This window comes from Equus asinus, chromosome 23, assembly GCF_041296235.1.
Source record: "Equus asinus isolate D_3611 breed Donkey chromosome 23, EquAss-T2T_v2, whole genome shotgun sequence".
NCBI lineage: Eukaryota > Metazoa > Chordata > Mammalia > Perissodactyla > Equidae > Equus > Equus asinus.
Window position 1 is genome coordinate 15,356,700 of NC_091812.1, and position 18,637 is coordinate 15,375,336.

General features: G+C 46.8%; 1 protein-coding gene across 26 annotated transcripts in view; it reads right to left on the reverse strand.

Moving 5' to 3' along the window:
• Positions 1–18,637, reverse strand: part of AOPEP (aminopeptidase O (putative)) — a 374,345-nt gene that overhangs the window by 47,380 nt on the left and 308,328 nt on the right. For 16 of the 26 annotated variants that reach the window (XR_011497284.1, XM_070495581.1, XM_070495578.1 and 13 more), the window contains one exon: positions 13,724–13,840. The exons of 8 other annotated variants lie outside the window; for them this stretch is intronic. Coding sequence is in view for 16 of the 18 variants with exons in the window: in XM_070495581.1 (XP_070351682.1) it covers positions 13,724–13,840 (117 nt within the window). In the remaining 2 variants the exon portion in view is untranslated. Of the gene's footprint in view, positions 1–2,188; positions 2,336–9,676; positions 9,819–13,723; positions 13,841–18,637 lie in introns of those variants that run through there. 2 more of the 26 variants (XR_011497285.1, XM_070495580.1) reach the window with 2 other exon arrangements.

An 18,637-nucleotide genomic window follows, 5' to 3' on the forward strand; every position in this document is an offset into this window, starting at 1 on the left:
GGCCTGGCTGGGCTGAACTGAACTACTTCTGGCTCAGAAATCTAGGACAGGGTGAAGGAAGCCTGCTCCTCTGATTCCCAGCAGTGCTCAAGAGACGATACCTGCCTTGCATGGCTCAGATTCCGGGGACAAGTCCCATGATCCCACGGGCCTCTCTGAGAGGTAACTGGCACTTTACTAGAACACACTGAGGCTCCCTCTCATTTAACTGTTCTCTACTGGAAACAGAACAGAAAAGCTGCCTTTAGCAGACAACCCCACTCCCCACCCCAATCTCTTCTCAACCTGAGAATTTAATGCATCCAGAACCAGTTTCCCACTAAACTCTAAAACAGGGTTGGCAAATTTTTTCTGTCAAGGGCCAGAAAGTGAGCATTTTTGGCTTTTTGGCTCATCTGCCATTATATCACAAATGCAGCCCTAGGCAATAGGTCAAAGAGTGGGTGAGGCTGTCTTCAGATGAAACTTCATTTACACAGACTGTGGGCTGGACAGCCTGGCTGTATCTGCTGACCCTGCTCCAGAGCAGAAGCCCAGGCCCCAGGCTCCTGGAGGGAGGCACAGGCAGCCGCGTGAGCCCCTAAAACCTACCAGCATGACGCCACAGAACACAGAGCCGGGGGGGAGCACGTGGTTGGCCCTTGTGAGCAGGCCAGGGCCAGCTTCAGCCTGGTCCTGCCAGGAAGTCTAGGGTGTTCTTGAATGCGGCGCCTGCCAGTCCTGCTCCTTTCTCTACAGATTACGTTCCTTCTGCACCAGCAAACGTGCTCTGGCGCTCCTCCTGAAACAGAGCATGTCTCTGGCCTACGGGTCCAGCACAAGGGCCATGCGTGTGGGTGATCGGAGCCCGAGGAAGCGCAGCCTTCAGGAAGAGTGAGCCCCCAAACCAGCTGGCGCCGGCTCTCCACACTGACGAGACACCCCCCTCTGTGAGCCACAGAGGACGGGACCATGCCTCACCACACTCCAGCTCCCAGTTTACTAAGACGGGATAATTCTCAATGCTCACTCATAGCTTTTATCTCAAGTTTTATCTTCAAGTTTTAACAACTTTACTTTCCATGAAGCCATTTCAAAGAAATAAAAATTCTTACATAGAAATGCTTCCCAATAGCCTGCTTATTATCTAATAGACTAATTTTCCAAAGTGGTTTTGAAGCTTTTCTTAAGCATAAATCTTCCAAGTTTGAATAAAAATATAACCTGGAACCTCAGTATATAAAGACAGATTAAAGAGAAGAATACAAATGGGTTCTTCAAGCAGTTTAAATGTTCACATCAGGTAGGAAACACCTTAAAATTAAACAGTAAACTCCTGTGTGGGGCCCTGGGCTCCTTGGAGGTGGAGTCTGAAAACCAGTGCATTAGTGAAGAGGCCCTGTGCCCGAAGAATGCATGGAACCAGAGGCTGAGGGGGGAACACTGCAGGCCTAGGACAATGAGTTCTAATAACTTAGCTGATACGCCCTGGCTTGGTTCTGGTAGCCTCCATGCCATCACAAAGCACATCAGACAGTTACGTCAAGAGACAGGAAGTCAACCATGTTGTTTCCGTCACTGCAATCCTGGAGCCAGGGTTCCGTTTGCTGCATATTCACCACCACGCTTGAAAAACACTTACGGCTCCTATAGGTAGCTGCTTCTCTTGCTTTATTGCTATTATTTGGTGAGGAAGATTCACCCTGAGCTAACATCTGTTGCCGACCTTCCTCTTTTTGCTGGGAAGATTGCCCTGAGCTAACATCTGTACCAATCTTCCTCTATTTTGTACGTGGGTCACCGCCACAGCATGGCTGCTGACGAGTGGTGTAGGTCCACACCTGGGATCTGAACCCACAGACCCGGGCTGCTGAAGTGGAGTGTACCAAACTTAACCACTACGCCACAGGCCGGCCCCTTGCTTTATTTGTAAATGTTTGAAAATTAGAAACAGGTAACTCTAGACAAATTAAGAACCCAATGAACAAGAAATTCTAGCCATTCACTTATGATCTTTACAAGAGCAGCAATCAATATAGACATATTATTTTGTGTTTTTCCTTTTCTCCACTTGCCACTATTGGATTTACTAGCTTTGTGTGACCCACATACTTTCACATTTAAAAATGACTACAGCGTGTCTGTCCTCTTCTGTTAACATACTACAGCTCCACTGGGGCCGGCCTGGTGGCACAGTGGTTAAACTCACGTGCTCTGCCTCTGTGACCCTGGGTTAGCATTCCAGGCGTGGAACTGCATGCACCTCATCAAGCCATGCTGTGCTGGCGTCCCATACGTAAAGCACAGGAAGACTGCTACAGACATCAGCTCAGGGACAATCTTCCTCATACACACACTAGAGATAGAGAGAGAGAGAGAGAGAGGGAGAGAAAGAGAGAGACGGAGAGAGAGGGAGAGAGACGGAGAGAGAGAGAGAGAGAGAGAGGGGGAGAGAGAGAGAGGGAGAGAAAGAGAGAGAGAGACGGAGAGAGAGGGAGAGAGACGGGGGGGGGAGAGAGAGAGAGAGAGAGGGAGAGAGAGAGGGAGAGAGAGAGAGAGAGAGAGAGAGAGAGAGAGATAGGGAGAGAGAGAGAGATTAGTCTTTCAATCCTCTGATGACACCAGAAAGTCAGTCTCCCGTGTGTCCCAAACAGTCCCAGAGTGTGTTAATAGCCTTTAGCTTTTTAACAAGAAGGCCATGAGGGGCCAACAGACAGAGGGGACAAAGACATCGGCTGTGACAGAGATGGCACAGTTTGGGCCCTGCCCCATCTGGCACACCCTCATTTGCTCAGATGATCTGGTATGTCCACATTCCTGACCTCTCTTCTCCCAGAGTTCACCAGCCCTGGCCCCCACGGGTCACTCTCTCAGACAAGTATCTTACATCCTCTCCTGCTCATCATGCTCCCCGAAACCATCACACTTCCCTGTCGGCTTGTTTACGTATCTCATTTACACTAAAACGCAAGCTTGGTAACAAGAGGGGCCTAGTGCCTTTGGGCCATCTCGGGTCCCTATCTCAATGCCTGACACATAGTAAGCGCTTGATAAACGTTTCTGAATGAATGTACCACTTTTAAAAACTCAATGTTTTTCAGCTACTTTGAAATTATAATACACAGTTGGAAGCTATAAAATGCTTTGAAGAATGCCACCCATCCTATTTATGACAGGAAGCACTCCCCTTTCTCTTCAGTCCTTTTGATTTCAAAATTTACTGTCGAAGGGAAAAAAATCTGTCCAGGGAACGTGATCTGGGAAGCCCATTAAACCTCATTTAGAGTTCCATTTTACATCTTTAAATAGAAAGAGCAAGGCTCACGGCTTCTGTGAGTTAATAAGCCTAACACCGCAATAAACAAATCTGCTTTTTCAATTTGTGTTCTTCGATTAGATTTAACTTTCTCTAAAGTGGGTTTCCTGCTGGTGAGGGATGCTGCCCAGCAGGCCAGGAGCAGGAAGGCCTTCGCAGAGCAGCTCCGCGACAGACAGCACTGCCAACAAGGATTTCGGTTACAGGTATCTACAGTGGTCCAGCATGTCGGATCTGCTCGTTCTCACGAGAAAAGACAGGCTAACAGCCAGCTGCCTGGCTGTCACACAGAGACTTCCAACTTTTGTATTTCGATTCCAGCACTTCTCCTTTTCTCTCTCACCTTTGCTGCTCCTTACACTGAAAGGGCTGCAATCTTAACTTTATTTTTTTAAACTAAGGGGAATTAAATTTACCCTATTTGCCACCACAAAGCCAGGCGAGTAAATCCCTCGGCCTGGGGCGAAGACAGCAAATGAGGTGTTGGAGGCTCCTAGCTCTCTTTCGAGGGCTCTCATTAGCCTTGCTCGAGTCAGTCCCTCAAGCTCTCGTCTTATGTTAACTGGTTATGACTGGTTACAGCAAGAGCTGCGGCAATGTGCGAAACAGGGATGGCCTAGAACCCCTGCTGGGATCATGCGCTTGACTCACACGGAGAGCGGCAGTGAGGATCCAACGTGAGGACAAACGCCAGGCATCACCCAGGAGGTGGCCTCACTCACGGATGTGCTCTCGGGCAGATTCCAGCCTTCCCCCTTTCCTATGGATATACTATTTTATTTAATGACACTAACGCTACCAAAGGCAGCTGGCTCCAAAAAGTAGAACTGGGGAGCCCAGGCTGGCTCCACCTGAAATGTAGCACGGTCTGCCGTCCTTTCCTAGCAAAGATGTGTGCCAAAAGGCAATGCATTCCAATACGTAATTCTATGATTAGGAAATAAAACACTCCACCTTCTTTCTTCATTTCCTTAACTTGTGACACATGGCTTTTGCTGAAAAAAGGACTTTCACTTTTGGCAGAGACTGTGACCATGGGTTACCTCCGCTGATAAGCTCAGACCATGGGATCCCTCTGCCCGTGCCTTCTCCTGCTTTCCTTGGGGCAGGCTCAACTCCGGAGGGCCTCACCAAGTCTGCAGGAAAGGCTTGCTGTCTCCTGAAGGGGTTTCCCTACCACCATGGTCACTCGAACCACCCTGTCATGTCAGATACTAGGAGCTGCTATTCCAGAATACCTAGAGAGCCAGGAAAAGTCATGCCCAAAAAAATAAGTATTGGGTACTGAGGATAAAAGTTGTGAATAAAAACCACTGAATTGTACACTTTAAATGGGTGAATTGTATGGTATATTAAGAACTGTTTCTCAAAAAGCTGTTATTAAAAACAACCCAAACATCAAGTTGGGGAAGGTTCTTTCAGCAAAAGGTACTATTCTACGCAGTGCGATCCTGAGAAAACTACCTGGTGTCCTGACAGCGGGGCCGGCTCTGGGCTGCTGCTTTCTGGCTGGCTGCTCCTCCACTGCCTGCAGACTCCCTGTGCTCAGCCTGGGTACCTGCTGCTACCCACAGGCGGCGGGCACATGGAAGCAGCACACAGACTGAGTAGCTCGAGAAATCATTTTAGTGCCGCCCCATAAAGTTCAGTTGATCTTTAAATAAATTTCATACTCTGACATACACACACAATACCATCATTTGCACATAAATGAGGGGCCTTTCAGTTTTAAATAATTTGAAATCCAATAGAATTGTCTTCTCTTTGCTATCATGTATCAACACAAACATTCAGAGGCATGAGGCATGAGCTGCAGGAAATCATGTGGGATCCACAGAGCACTGCCCCCTGCAGGGCTCCTGTTCTATCTGCAACAGGTGGGTCCACAGCTGGGAGGCCACGACTCTCCAATCGTGGTGTGCCGTGGAACTAGAGGGCAAAGAAGGGGGTCCAGGAAAGACAATGGAGGGAAGAAAAGCAATGTGAGCTTTTAGGCAAAACAAGCCCTCCACGTTAGGGCACGTAACGCACACTTTACATGTGAAAGTGAGACAAAATGGCAGTGTTCACAGACAACTGCCTGCTGTCTCAGTGTGGATTTTAGCACGGAAATCTAACACACACATATTTTCATACGTAAACCACCGAGGGAAGTATAAAGAACCCAGAAGCACCAATAAAACCACACACATCTATTTCACTCTTGAGACCTGTAAGGACCAAACGAACATAAGATGCAGCTAGGCTTTGGTCCATACCGAAAGAGGAGCATCAGGGCAATGCTATTTATAAGCCCAGAAAATGTGCACGTGTCTGCATCTGAGAAAATGTGTACCGCCTGGGGGGACACAGACAGCAAGAGTCGATAACGCCCCTGAAACGTCTATACACTAGAGCCTGCTGCTAACAGGACTGGAAGCAGCAAACAAAGCACAGTGAGCGGCCAGGGGCTTTCCTGATAAAGTCCGGCTGGAACTGCAGCTGAGAGCATGCTGATTAAACGTTCTTTTCTTTCTTATTTACAGATAAATGTTAAATATTATGAATTGATTATAGTTATTTATTTAAAAAGTCCTTTAAGAAAATTAGGCATATTATGCCATCAGTGGCTCATTTATTCCTTTACCTTCATTATTTATAGATCAGTTTTTGAAAAATCCGTTTATCACAGTCCAGCAGGGGAGACTTGATTTGTTGCATGGTTTCCACAGAAAAGTTCTAGGGGCACTGAATTGACTAACAAAGAAAGAAAACTCCAAGAAAGAAATGCCTAGTGATATCCTCCTGACTTTGAAAGAATGTTCTAAAACATTAATTATATGTTTGATAAACCAAATACAACAAAGAAAGAAATGCACAAATATAACTAAAGAATTATATAAGAGCTCTGTTCTTTCCCACATCATAAAAGACAGGTGGTTTAAAAAAACAGGTATGTTTAAAGCAACTCAAGAAAATTACCTCAGCCCTGTTTTTTGAATCCATATCCCACCCAGCTGTCAAAATTCTAGGAAAGGAATTCCAATGCTGTGTCAAAGGGACAGGTACGCACCTCACAATCACTGTCTTGGCTTTCTAAAAAATGGATACAAAGTCACTATTTATATACTGTAACACCCTAAAGTTCAGATTCATCAGCATTTGACCCAATTTGCAGCCTGAGCTTGACCACAACACAGGGCCAATGAGCCAGACCCCTTATCCCTGTGAAGAAATTTTGACAAATAGCCCAACGCTGGGTATGGCAGGTGTCAACTTGCTTTTCTAGAAGCTCCCGTGCGATCTGGCCCCTCATATCTTACCCTGGAAAACCACTTTGCTTTGGCCACACATCATTCTGACTCTCCACAATGGTCTATTTTTTATGTTCAACCTGAAAATCTGCCCCTGGAACTCTGTTCCACGATGGTGCCTCCTGACAATGCAGGTGGATGGCTGGGGCCCCATACGTATGCACCCAGGGCAGCCTCCAGGAGGGATGGAGGCGATGAAGAGGCGCCTGCAGGGCCTGGAGCATCACTGAGATGAGGCCGGAGCTCTGGCACTGTTCCTCTGCTTGGGTCTCAGCGTCCTCGCACAGTCCTGTGGTCAGTGCAGGGACCTTGGTGCCAGCCACGCAAGGCTGTCCTCACACTTCGTGATTATGGGACCTGACGTCAACAAGGCCACAGTTCTTGCCTTTATGTTACTGAGATTCTGCACTGAGGCGTACCAAAGAGGAAGGAGCACCCAGTGCAGTGCACTGCATTTTAATGAAGAGCAACTGCGGAGCATCCTGAAGTGGCAACAGAGCCCAAAGAGGTGGCATCTAACCTCTCCTCTAAACTGTCCTATGAGGACAGCAAAATAGAAAGGTTGCATTTCTTTAATAGTAACCAGAATACTATGGAAGAGCCACCAGGGGAGAAAAGGGGGACAAGGAGTTCTGCGTGGCAGGGCACAGACTCCCGAATGCTCTGCCGAAGACTGTCCCCTGAACAGAAGGAGCATTGGAGGCGACGGGCAGAACCACAGCCGCTGATCAATTTTAGAATTTAGAGAAATGACACCTGGCTAAATCCTTGTTCTCTGCCCTTCCCATAGGCCTCTCTAGAGGTTTGTTCATCATGAAATGCTCTCCATTCACTGGAACGACGCGTTTGGCCCAAATGGAATTCAGAAATGAGCATCAGAACTGTCAGCCCATTGTGTTCCTGGAATCACACCTTCCACCTCTGGATTTCAAATAAATGCTGCGGTGTTTTCTTTTCAAGCAAACAATAAGTTCTCTTACTAACAATGTATTAATATCCATACCCTCCCTGCGAACGTAAAACCCACCATGGGAGGTGGCTGTTTTACATGGTTTTTCAAGGGCTCTTCAGCAGAGCCAGAGGAAACGCAATGATGTGGGAAAAGGCCTGCAAGGTTGGATGTTTTTCCTTCTGCAATCAACCTTGAAAGTGTCCTTTCGGAGTAGAATGGAGACAGATGCTGGCGTGGTTTTCTCTGTGCACTAGTGGTAAAACAGGTTTGTCCGTCCTCACTAATCTGTTTCCTTAGATTTTACTCACAACTACAATTTGAACTTGCAATTCCTTCTTTTTCTTTCCTGTGAAAGATTTTGTTTCCACCTTTCTCAAGGTTACATTCCTTGGAGCCTTGGGAGAGTAAAACAGATGGCTCCGGGTGGCCCCTAAATGCTGTCAACCATTGTTCTAGCTGCTCCATTCTGTGTTGTAACCAACTCCCAGGGACTTTATTAGATGACATGAAAAAAACGGCCTTCTGTGAATCAGTTGCTGCTTTAGAGCAATGGCTCTTAACCAGCGTGATCTTGCCCTCAGGAGACACTTGCCAATGTCTGGAGACATTTTTGATTACCAAAACTGGGGGTGGGGTGGGGGTTGCTGCCAGCATCTTGTGGGTATAGGCCAAGGACGCTCACCATCCTACAACACACAGGACAGCCTCCACACCAGAGAATCATCCTGTCCAAAACGTCAGCAGTGCTAGGGCTGAGAGACTTTAATTTAGAGCAAATGTTCCTCCCCACCCCCTGGAAAAACTCACCAAGCCCCAGGATCAAGAATTCTGTGACCGGATGCTTAGGGACTCCCAGTAACTGGGTAGCTTACATTTCTTTTCTCTGTGCCAGTCCTGACAGATTAAAAGAGATAATATAAAGCTTGTTTCAGCTAAATAACAAAACTTGACCATTTCCCACCAAATGAGAGATGCTGAATCTTACATGAAATTATGTTAAAGCCACTGATGCTGACAGATGTTCTCTCGCGTCATGTTGTTAACCCGTAAAGAAGGGGTTTATGGTTCCACTTTATCCCTGAGGAGATGGGAGGCACAGGAACCTCGGTGAGAATCCGCAGGGAGGAAGCAGGAGAGCTGGTGAGGACCTTGACATTGTCCAGTCCAGCATTTTTCAAACTGAGGACTGGGACCCACCAGTGGGTCATAAAATCAATTTACTGCAAGCACATTTTTAAAGAAAATGAAATAGGAAATCATAGAAAATGTAAGAGTAAAGACAGTTTCATAAAGCTCTTTTTACCAGTTTGTGGTCAAAATAGCCAAAAGCCAGCAGTCTAGTCCAGGCACTGCTGTGCAGACAAGGAAAATGGGGCCCCGGAAGGATGGGTGACTTGTCTGTGGTCACCAGCTATTTGAGGCCTGGAACCCAACTCCAGCTTGTTGCTAAGTCAATGGCTTGGCTGAGACCAGGCTGAGCCTGGGCGTTTAGATGAGATCAAGACATGGAGAGCTGCTCACAAACACATGAGCAGGTCTCATCCTTCTCTTCACGTGGGGCCAGCCATGAGGGCAGTACTCCTGAAGGGAGAAGGCAGAGGTGGTGCCAAGGGGATGACAGAGACACGACGCCCACACCCTCCCACTCCAGTCTAACCCAGGAAGCCTCTTCCTTTAAACCAACAGTCCTGCCTAAGTACAGTGAGGGCACGAACTGATCTGGCTCAACCCACTTACTCTTTCAGAGCAGAGCATGCCACCGAGGGAACCTTTCTGACTGCTGCCCATCACTCCCATCCAAGTCAGACGAGACAGGGAGCTGCTGTTTCTGCGTGTTCCCAAAATTCACCTGAGGTGCAACCCCAACTTTGAAGTGCTCAACTGTAGTCTGTAGAAATAACGCTGCTTCAAGGTCAGTTGTGGGGTTCTTGGGGAAGGAGGTCACAGAGCCAAGTTCGTGGATCCTTGCCTCACTACCATGGGGCAACTATTTTTATAGCTTAAGAGACCCACTAGGGAGGGGAGGAAATTCATTATTTTAAAAAGAGCAAAAAAAGATCTTAGAAAGTATCTTTTGTTGCAAGAATGAGTTATCCAATATATTTTTATACTCTCTTGGTTCTTTATTTGAGCTAATATGCTCAAAAACCGTAGACAACATATTTCCATGAACTTAGTTTTTCTTCAGCTTATTTTCCGTGCTGGCACATGGTTAGTAGTTTCTTTGATTCAGGATATAGAAGAAGGTTGACTCTCGTAGTTAGCTTTATTTTCCAGGCTGAGGAATACAAATGTCCCCCATCAGTGCCCACTTTTCAGATAGGTGCAATGAGAGTGGGCAGGCAAGGCATGAAATGGCTGCGATGACGCGCTTTACTCTCCCAGCTTCTTCTTAGATTTGTCCTCGTGCACTTTGCCTTTCAGATCCTGAACACTTGGCATCCCTTCCCTGAGAACAGACCTGTGCATTCACAGCACCAGTGGTGCAGGCACGGAGGACAGGGGAACGGTGCCACCCTGACGTGCAGCCAGCCAGCAGGCACGGAGGACAGGGGAACGGTGCCACCCTGACGTGCAGCCAGCCAGCAGGCAACAGCAGACTAGGTGCCATGCTTTGCTCAGAAACCCCGACCAACACACCAGACGTTCTGTGAACACAACCGAAACACAGGAGCAACACAACTACTAAAAATACTGAGCTACTAAAGAGAATAATTAACAGTAAACTTCCCAGTGGGATTGCGCCAGCCAACCCACACACTGAGAAGGGAGGGAAGGGACAATGGGAACAACAGCAAGAAAGCTGAAGCAGCCACTGAGCGGAGGCCCCTGACTCATCGCAGGATGGACTCCTCACACTGCTGAGAGCTTTGGGTGACATATCAAGAATACACTGCTCTGCCAACTAGAGTTTTGATGCACACTGGCCATTCGGGGCCCAAAGAGCCGAAGACGCCACTTAAAGAGCTCTGGAAGCACTACTGCAGCAGAAACAGAGCAGTAGGCTCACCTCGTCAAAGTGCCTTCACACACATGCTGTCAGGAAACAACCAGTCCAAGCGAGAGTGAGGGAGCCTTTCTATGTGTCTTGGAAATATGGGGGAATACCACCCCACCCCTCCTTGTCATGAGCACTCCCTGCTCTGTGCTGGAGAGATCCCCATTGTCCTGGGGCTACAGTCTTTCTGCACAGACGTCTAATTCAACCCTGTGATCCCAGGGCCTGGCAGCATCCTGAACAAGGAGCAGCAGGGCCAGAACCCACCAGGAAAACCTCTCCAGAGCCATTTCCCACAGGGACGCTCCATATACAATCTGCCACATGCCAGTATCTTCAGACAGCTTTCAAATGATTGCTATTTATTACATATTTAAAAGCCCGGATAACGATTGAGAGGGACACTCCTTATTTGTTTAGTCAAGGAGAAGCACCCAGAATAGTCAGAATCCTCAAGACTTTTTACACCAAATAACAATTCTTTCTCCCATGAAATGTTCTGTCACTTAAAATAAAGGCAGATGGTTATTCAGCTAAATTCCTGCTAATCAGTGTCACAATAAATCACACTTAACTAATAAAGTTTCTAGAAAACACCCTGGTTGGCCAAAATCCTGTTGCTTTTCTGGTTCTGAATGACATTTCAAGGGAACTTCACAGTGTGATAAGCTGTCAGTGTAACTAACTACATGCCAGGACCTCAGAGGGCCTGGGAAGGAGGGAAGGCAACCGCACATTGTTAAAATAAAATCCCAAACGTGCACCTCAGCCTCAAGGCCCTCCTTGATCTAGCCCCTGCCCATCTCTGACCTCAACTCCGCAGGCCAGAGCAGGGGTCAACAAACTCCAGACGGGGCAGGCCAAATCAGCCCGCGGCTAGGAGTGGTGTGTATGTTTTTAAATAATTTTAAATAGGAACAACAACAACAAGAATTATCTTGAGGTGTGATAATTCTATGTAATTCAAGTTTCAGGGTCCATGAACAGTTTTACTGGAATACAGGTACGTGTATTCTCTAAGTACGGTCTATGGCAACTTTCTCACTACAATAGCAAAGCTGAATAGTTGCAACAGAAACCGTATGGGTTTCTTTGCAGAAAAAGTTTGCTGACCCTATACTAGCACATGGCGAGCTCGTACTTTTGCACACATGCTGCCCCCTCAGTGTGCAAACCAGCCCTCGCTCCCTGGCTTTGTATGCCCAGCTCCTTCTCATCCTTAGATTCTGGCTCAAATGTCCCTTTCTCTGAGCGGCCTTCCCTGAATACTCTATCTAGGGACACCTAGCCCAACTTCACCCTCTGTATCTCCTTCGTAGCTCTTATCTGAAATTGTGTTGTTCGTTTTCTTATCAGCCGTCTTTCTAGAAGAACATAAGCTTCCTAAGGATGACCCTGGCCTGTGGTGTCCATCGTTGTACCCCCAGTGCCTGGCAAAGTTAAGTACTTGTGGACTGTATGAACACTGACCACACTAGTGATATAACCTGAGCTAAGCCATCCTCAGGCCCCAGTCTCGTGTCATCAGACATCCAAGCTGCAGAGACTGCCCTTGCTTTGGGCATCATGGTGTAGTCTGTGAGATGTAAGACAAGCAACCAGATAAATAAAGCCTGTTATACCTCTCAAAGGTTTAAGAGGATATATATAACAAACCAGTTGAAGAGTAAGTTAAGAACATCTGTGTTTTATGCCAGCAGGAAGGGGGGAAACAGGGCCTACCACCTCACGGCTTCTGGGCACGAGTGACAGGTGCCCAGTGCCCGCTTTGATCTTCCTGCCTTCATCTGCCCACTGCCCATCACAGGGGCCTGGCACTTCAGCGGTATTCAGGGCTGATTAAAACATAACCTCATGCCTACAAATAGAAACCTCTTTTAAACACTAATTAAAAATAACAGGCTGGCATTTGGAAACTTTTATAAACAAAAATATAAGAGCCGAAATAAACAGCAACAGTGGCACGTCTGATCTATGTTCAGGGGGGTAGAAAGCTACATGTGTCTTCTCTCAGGTTTTTTAATTAACTCCTGAATGTAAGGGGCTTCAGAATGTCTAACAATATCCCCTCTTCCCTTTTAATCTAATAGTGAGTTGGCTTTTCTCAATTTACTCCAGTTTAGTGGTAATGAAATTAGTTTTAATAACATTTTATTTAACGCAACACATCCAAAATATCATTTTGACACTGTAATGAATAAGAATAAATTGAGATATTTTGCTTTCTTCATTTTTTATACTACGTCTTCAACATCCACTGTGCATTTCACTCACAGCACATCTCAATTCAAGACAGCCATATATCAAGTGCTCAGCAGCCACATGGCCTAACAGCCACCATACTGGACTGTACAGTTGTTAAATGTTCAGTTATCTTTAATAGAACACAAACCAAATTTATTTGCATTTTAGAAGTTTCATATAAAAGAGCTTCTCTCTTTTGTACGGTTGTTAAATGTTCAGTTATCTTTAATAGAACACAAACCAAATTTATTTGCTTTTAGGAGTTTCATATAAAAGAGCTTCTCTCTCTTTGACTGTGTGCTTGTTTTTTGCATAGGATGACTAAATACGTTAAATACTTATTATTTTATATATATACATATATATATATTATAACTCCTGGAACTCATCTTAGGATTCACACTGCATTCTTCACAATAAGCTAAAAGATATTAAAGACCACATCATATTGCTTTCCCACAAGCATCCAAGTTTGCTTTTCAAACCACGGCTGTTAGATTTAGTTTTCATTTCCTTTACACATGGCTCCTTTCCCGCCCTAACTGAAGGCAACCAAGAAGCTCTAGCACATCTGAGCCAAGTTTCCGTAACGTGCAACAGGACGGCGCCACGATTGTGCACAAGATGACTCGCCTGAGTCTGTAACTCAAAAACACTCCACTCTGCCTGCTCACTCCTCTAGGAGACTCTTGACTGTCTTTATGACTTAAGAAGCAAGAGGGGAAAACTTAGGGCCTCGAAATACCCCAGGAATAACCAGGATCAGAGGCCCCTGCTGGAGTGAGCACAACCAGGGAAGCAGTTGACACTTTGCTCAAAGCAGCTGCTCGTCACTCATAAGCGCCCGGCATGGGGTGCTGCTAATGGAAAAGGCCGTTTCAGCAGTTTGAGATCCAACAGGACCATCACTCTTCACCAACAGTGAGGGCGTTCCCGGTTACCTCTGCATCCTGCTCAGGGAGGTGGTACGTCCTCTCGAGGCTTTGCAGAGTTCGGGGCTTCAGGGTCTTCTGCTCCAAGAGACACTCCAGAAGCCAGACCAGCTGGTCTGGAAAAAGCTAAGGGCAAAACCAAACACCTTGTGAACATGCCATTCAGCTTACAAGAAATTAAACCCAAATGTCTAGACAGATCCAGGGAAACCTGGGCACTTGCAGCAGCTGCTTCAAACACGGGACACTGTGGACCTGACTTTGGTAAAACCACAGGGTTTACAACTGGGACCTGATTAAACCCTATTTTCTAAGACTTTTCCTGTCAGCTCTATATTTAGAGCAGATCAAAACTGTATTTATCTTTTTTTTAAGGTGTACGATGTGACGATTTAATATACACATACATTGTGAAATGATAAAAACTGTACTTAATAATGAATATTATTATGGCTTATTAGATTCCTTTCTTTATGGCATGCATAGGTCAAAAAAAGTCATTTAGCTTAGACAAAGATTCAAGAAGCCATCTGATCTTAGGCAAACACGTGGAAGTTTAACAGAAATAAGAAGCAGCTTTCAGATTTCCTGCTTTACCATAAAAATCTTGCAAATGTACACCAAGAAATAAAGAGCATGTAGTGAAACAAGAACCATGTCTCACAATCCATCCCTTATAAAAATCATGTTTATTATTCCATTAAAAAATAAAAAGTGGTCGTACACGTGATCATACATGTAAGTATGTATGAACATACACACATGGTCACCCATAAGCTGAGTTTTCACACAGGGTAAGTAAAAAATGGTGCTACCAGTAACGGGAAAAAAGAGAGGGGTATGGTTCTTATACGGTACAAAAATAATGCAAGCTAATTTGTGAACAAACAATATTTGGAAAATCCAAGAACTTAAACTATCTGTCTTATTCACTATTATACTGCAGTTCTAAAACAGCCCCCAGCACAGAGCAGCTCTCAAATAAACTGTTAATGGAGGGCAAAAAAATCACTTTAAGATACATCTCGTAGGAATGAAAAATATTTGTTATAAAATCAAGGTTTTAAAACTACTACTGCAAATTCCACTCTTCTCTGCATTTAGCTTTTCTCTATCCCCGCTTTTGCCCAGATAATGTTTGTCAACGAAGCCAAATTTACAGGTCTAGAAATCAATACTAGAGCAACAGAATGTTCATAAGAACACTTGGACTTTAATCCCCACCTTCTGTTACTCTAGAAGAAATTTAAAAATTACTGGCTTCTCTCTCCACCTCCTCTTTACCTTCTGCCCTCAAGTATGCACTCTGCCCCACCCCCCTCACAGACACACACACACATGCACTTTTCTAAAACGCGCTCACATTTCTCATATTTTCTCAGCTTGCCCTTGCAAGTTCTAACAAAACCCCCACTTCCCTATAGACAGACATGGATGCACATCACTTGATCCTTGATCCACCTAAGGGTCATTCTGTTGATCCTCCCCAGGCTGACAGGAGAAACAGGCGCCTTCAGCGAAAACAGTTACAGACAGCATGGCCCTACGAGGTTCCAACTGAGAACAAAACACTGGTCTTCCACTTTCTATAGTTTCACATGCATGAGGCTATGTCTGTGATATTAAATCTGCTGTTTTATAAATGAGGCCAAATCCAGGACCGCCAGACTCTGGGGAGCCTCCTCACCCATTCACACCACATGCACTTCGCTGGTGGGGACCTGTGGGGTGTGACAGGCAGACAGAGGATTCCTACCCAGCCTCTGGAGCCCCTGACCAGGCAGCAGAGCCGAGACTGTTCAGTCTTTCTTGTGGCCCCTCCTGTCCTGGCTCCGTCTTCTCAGGCTGCGCCCAGTCGCCCAGCACCCAGGCCTGACGGCACGTTCCTTCAGCCCTCCTTGCCCCTCATCGTGCCCTGCAGCCTCCTTCTCCAGATCTTCCTCACAACGTTTCAAGAGGACCCTTCTCTGGTGGAGGCTAAGCCTTCAGCCCTGGCTCTGAGTTCTCCTAAGACCACTCCCCAACTGCCCTCCTGCACCTGAACCCTCTTCATGGAGCCTGCCCTCTCTCCCTACTTCCCTGTCCAAAGTGCACTCCGTGTGGCGCCCACCCCATGATGGCCAGGCCTGGGCACCGGTCGGGCAGCAGCCCACTGCCTCTACAGGGGCTGCAGAGGGGAGGGCCCCAGACTAGGCCAGTGGCCCATCCAGCCCTGCACCCCCGCAGGCACTCTCAAAACCAGTCAGGAGCACTTCCTCTGGCAGTCAATCCCAGGGCAGCAACAGCGCGATGCTGAGGCCACGTGGGAGGCAGGAAGATGGCCTCCTGGGGAAGGGCCCAGCCTGACAGAGAAGGGACTCAGGCAACCAGGCGCCTGACACAGCCCAGAACAGCCGCGGGCCGGGGGTGGGGACCTTGTTCCTAACTATATACAGCAGGAACCAACTCTGCCAACTTGCAGAGTCACAGGGAAGGAAAGAGGAGACAGAGAAGCATCTCCCTATTACGTGCCTGCGCTTACAAAAAGGCCTATTGTTAGAACTCGAGTCTGTGATTTGGTTTAAACTAGAGACGCTCACAGAGGAAAGAAACCCCTGAGTAAGGTGACCAGCTTGGTCCTCAACTTAAAGCCCTTTGGGGTAAGGGGTTTAACCAATAAACACAATCCCAGTTTAAAATCGAAGAAGTACTAATATGTGAACCTATCAAACCATCTGGATTCATACTTTTAGATCTGTTTTCTTCTAAGCAGAAAGTTCATGCAGTACCACAGAGAAACAGAACCAAAAGGATCACGGGAAGTTTCTGTCCTCTCCTAATTTTACACAATGGAAACATATTTCAAGTGAAGCCCTCACTTAAGATGGACAGCTGGGACAGAAGGGGGGGCCTTTGCGGTTCCCTAGTAAGTTTAATTCCGTCTAACTGGAGAGAGGTAAGGAGCGGGCGCGCACACCCCGCAGGTGCCCCTCCTCCTCCCGTCGGCGCCGGACAGCCTGCTGCAAGAGCCAGCCTGCTCAGGGGCGGGCACAACACACGCGGGACCCACACAGAGACGTGAGAACATTCCTCCAGGGTGCCGAGTCCTGCTGGTCCCACTCTTCAGAAGGGACTTGTGTAAATGGCTCTCACTGAGTATACAACTGCAGCCATCTGGCTTTCAACGGGGACTCTTCTAATTCACGGGAGGAAAAAGGAGTTTCTAAACAATAATAAAAGTAGAGAAAATCAAATGCTACTTTAGTACGCAGACAGTATCTTTCATTCACAAATAAGCAAGCATTACATAGTTTTTACATGAGATCACAGACCTTGAAAAGAGGATATTAAAGCAAAAATGTGGGAAGTAGCTGGCTTTAATACAGTACATTCTCCTTGTAAAATAAACATGTATTCCCTGTAAAGCCACCCTACAACGAAAATGTTTGCAAAGCAACCGACAGATATCACACAGGAGCAAACGTGCTCAGGGAGCGCTGAGCGCGACCGCCCTGGCAGCTGGCGTGGCGGCAATGGGAAATGTTGTGCGGCATGCTGCTCCCCCAGGTCGAGACCAAATTCAACTTCCCAGGACTTCCAGGCCAACCGTGTTCTAACACAGCGGCACTGAGGGAGACAGCACACGTTTCAGAGCATTCGCTCCTGAGAAAGCAGCTCCTTTAACACAAAGAGAGCCTGCCTTGGCTGCTGAGGATCTAACAGTGCCCACACCCAGTTCAACAGTGACAGGAAGAGAAAGTCCTTTCCTTTGCACAAACAAGGAATTCATGACGGGGTTATGTTTTCTGTATGGAAACCAGCTTGGTATTTTCTAAAACACACCTGCCTCAGAAACTTAGACAAAACAAGACTATGGGTGCCAAAGCCATGTGAGCACTTGGAACAGAACTTGACAGAGCTGTAAAACATACCTGAACACAAAGAAGAAAACGGTGACGGAGGTCAGTCAATACAGATGCTATGTGTTAAGGATTAAGAAGTCTGTCTTCTTGCTCTAAACAGGGAGAATTCCATAGTTGCTAATTACCCAGAAATGTACAAAGAGAAAAAAGTCTACCTGATATTTTTCCCAGTCAACTTCAGAGGCAAGCTGCACAACTTTAAATGGTTTTAAAGAGTTTCTACAGAGGGTCTTTGAAAGAAAATATGAATTTTCCAAACCCACCCTCCTAATCAACAAGCAGCACAAAGAAAACAAACCCTGACTCTTCCAGAAGCCTCTTACTGCTGTCATGGGGGGCATCACTCACTCCCAGCAGACCACCCACGCAACTGAGGCCCTCCACCACTGCCTCCATTAGCAGGAGGCAGAAAAGGCCCGCTGGCCTCCTAGATCAGAAAACATCCCCCGCGCGTCTCACCACTTGCCTTCCACAGGCAGGACCTGACACAAGCACCCGACACAAGGAACCGGCCATGCGGACATCCAAGTCCCATGGCTGCACTCCTCCAAAAGCAAAGGAGGGCACCTCCCCTCGAGACCCAGCTGGCGCATTGCAGCCACACACGACGGGAGTCTCTCTGAGGCTGGCAGACAGGCCGAGCCCGGGACTGACAGTGGCGTGAGTTCCATTATGACCCCATTATCACTCTGGGATCTGTGCCCAAACGAAGCGAAGCCTGCTTCCCCCCTGATGCCACTTCCTTTCATCCTGGCTGGAGACTAACAGCGGATCAACAGGGCAAGACACAGGACACCACTTCAACTTACAGCAAGGCCTCCCTCTCTTTCAGTCTGTCTGGAATACACAGAAAGATCGATTCTTCCCAAAAATGGTTAAAAAATGCTTAAGGAGCATTCTTCTTCCAGAAAAGCATTCTCTGCTATATTTGTCTATGTTACTACGGCAAGAACTGTTTACACGGAACAAAAACAGAAGAAATGGGGGAGGGAGAAAAATCTCAAATTCTCCTGTATGCTGG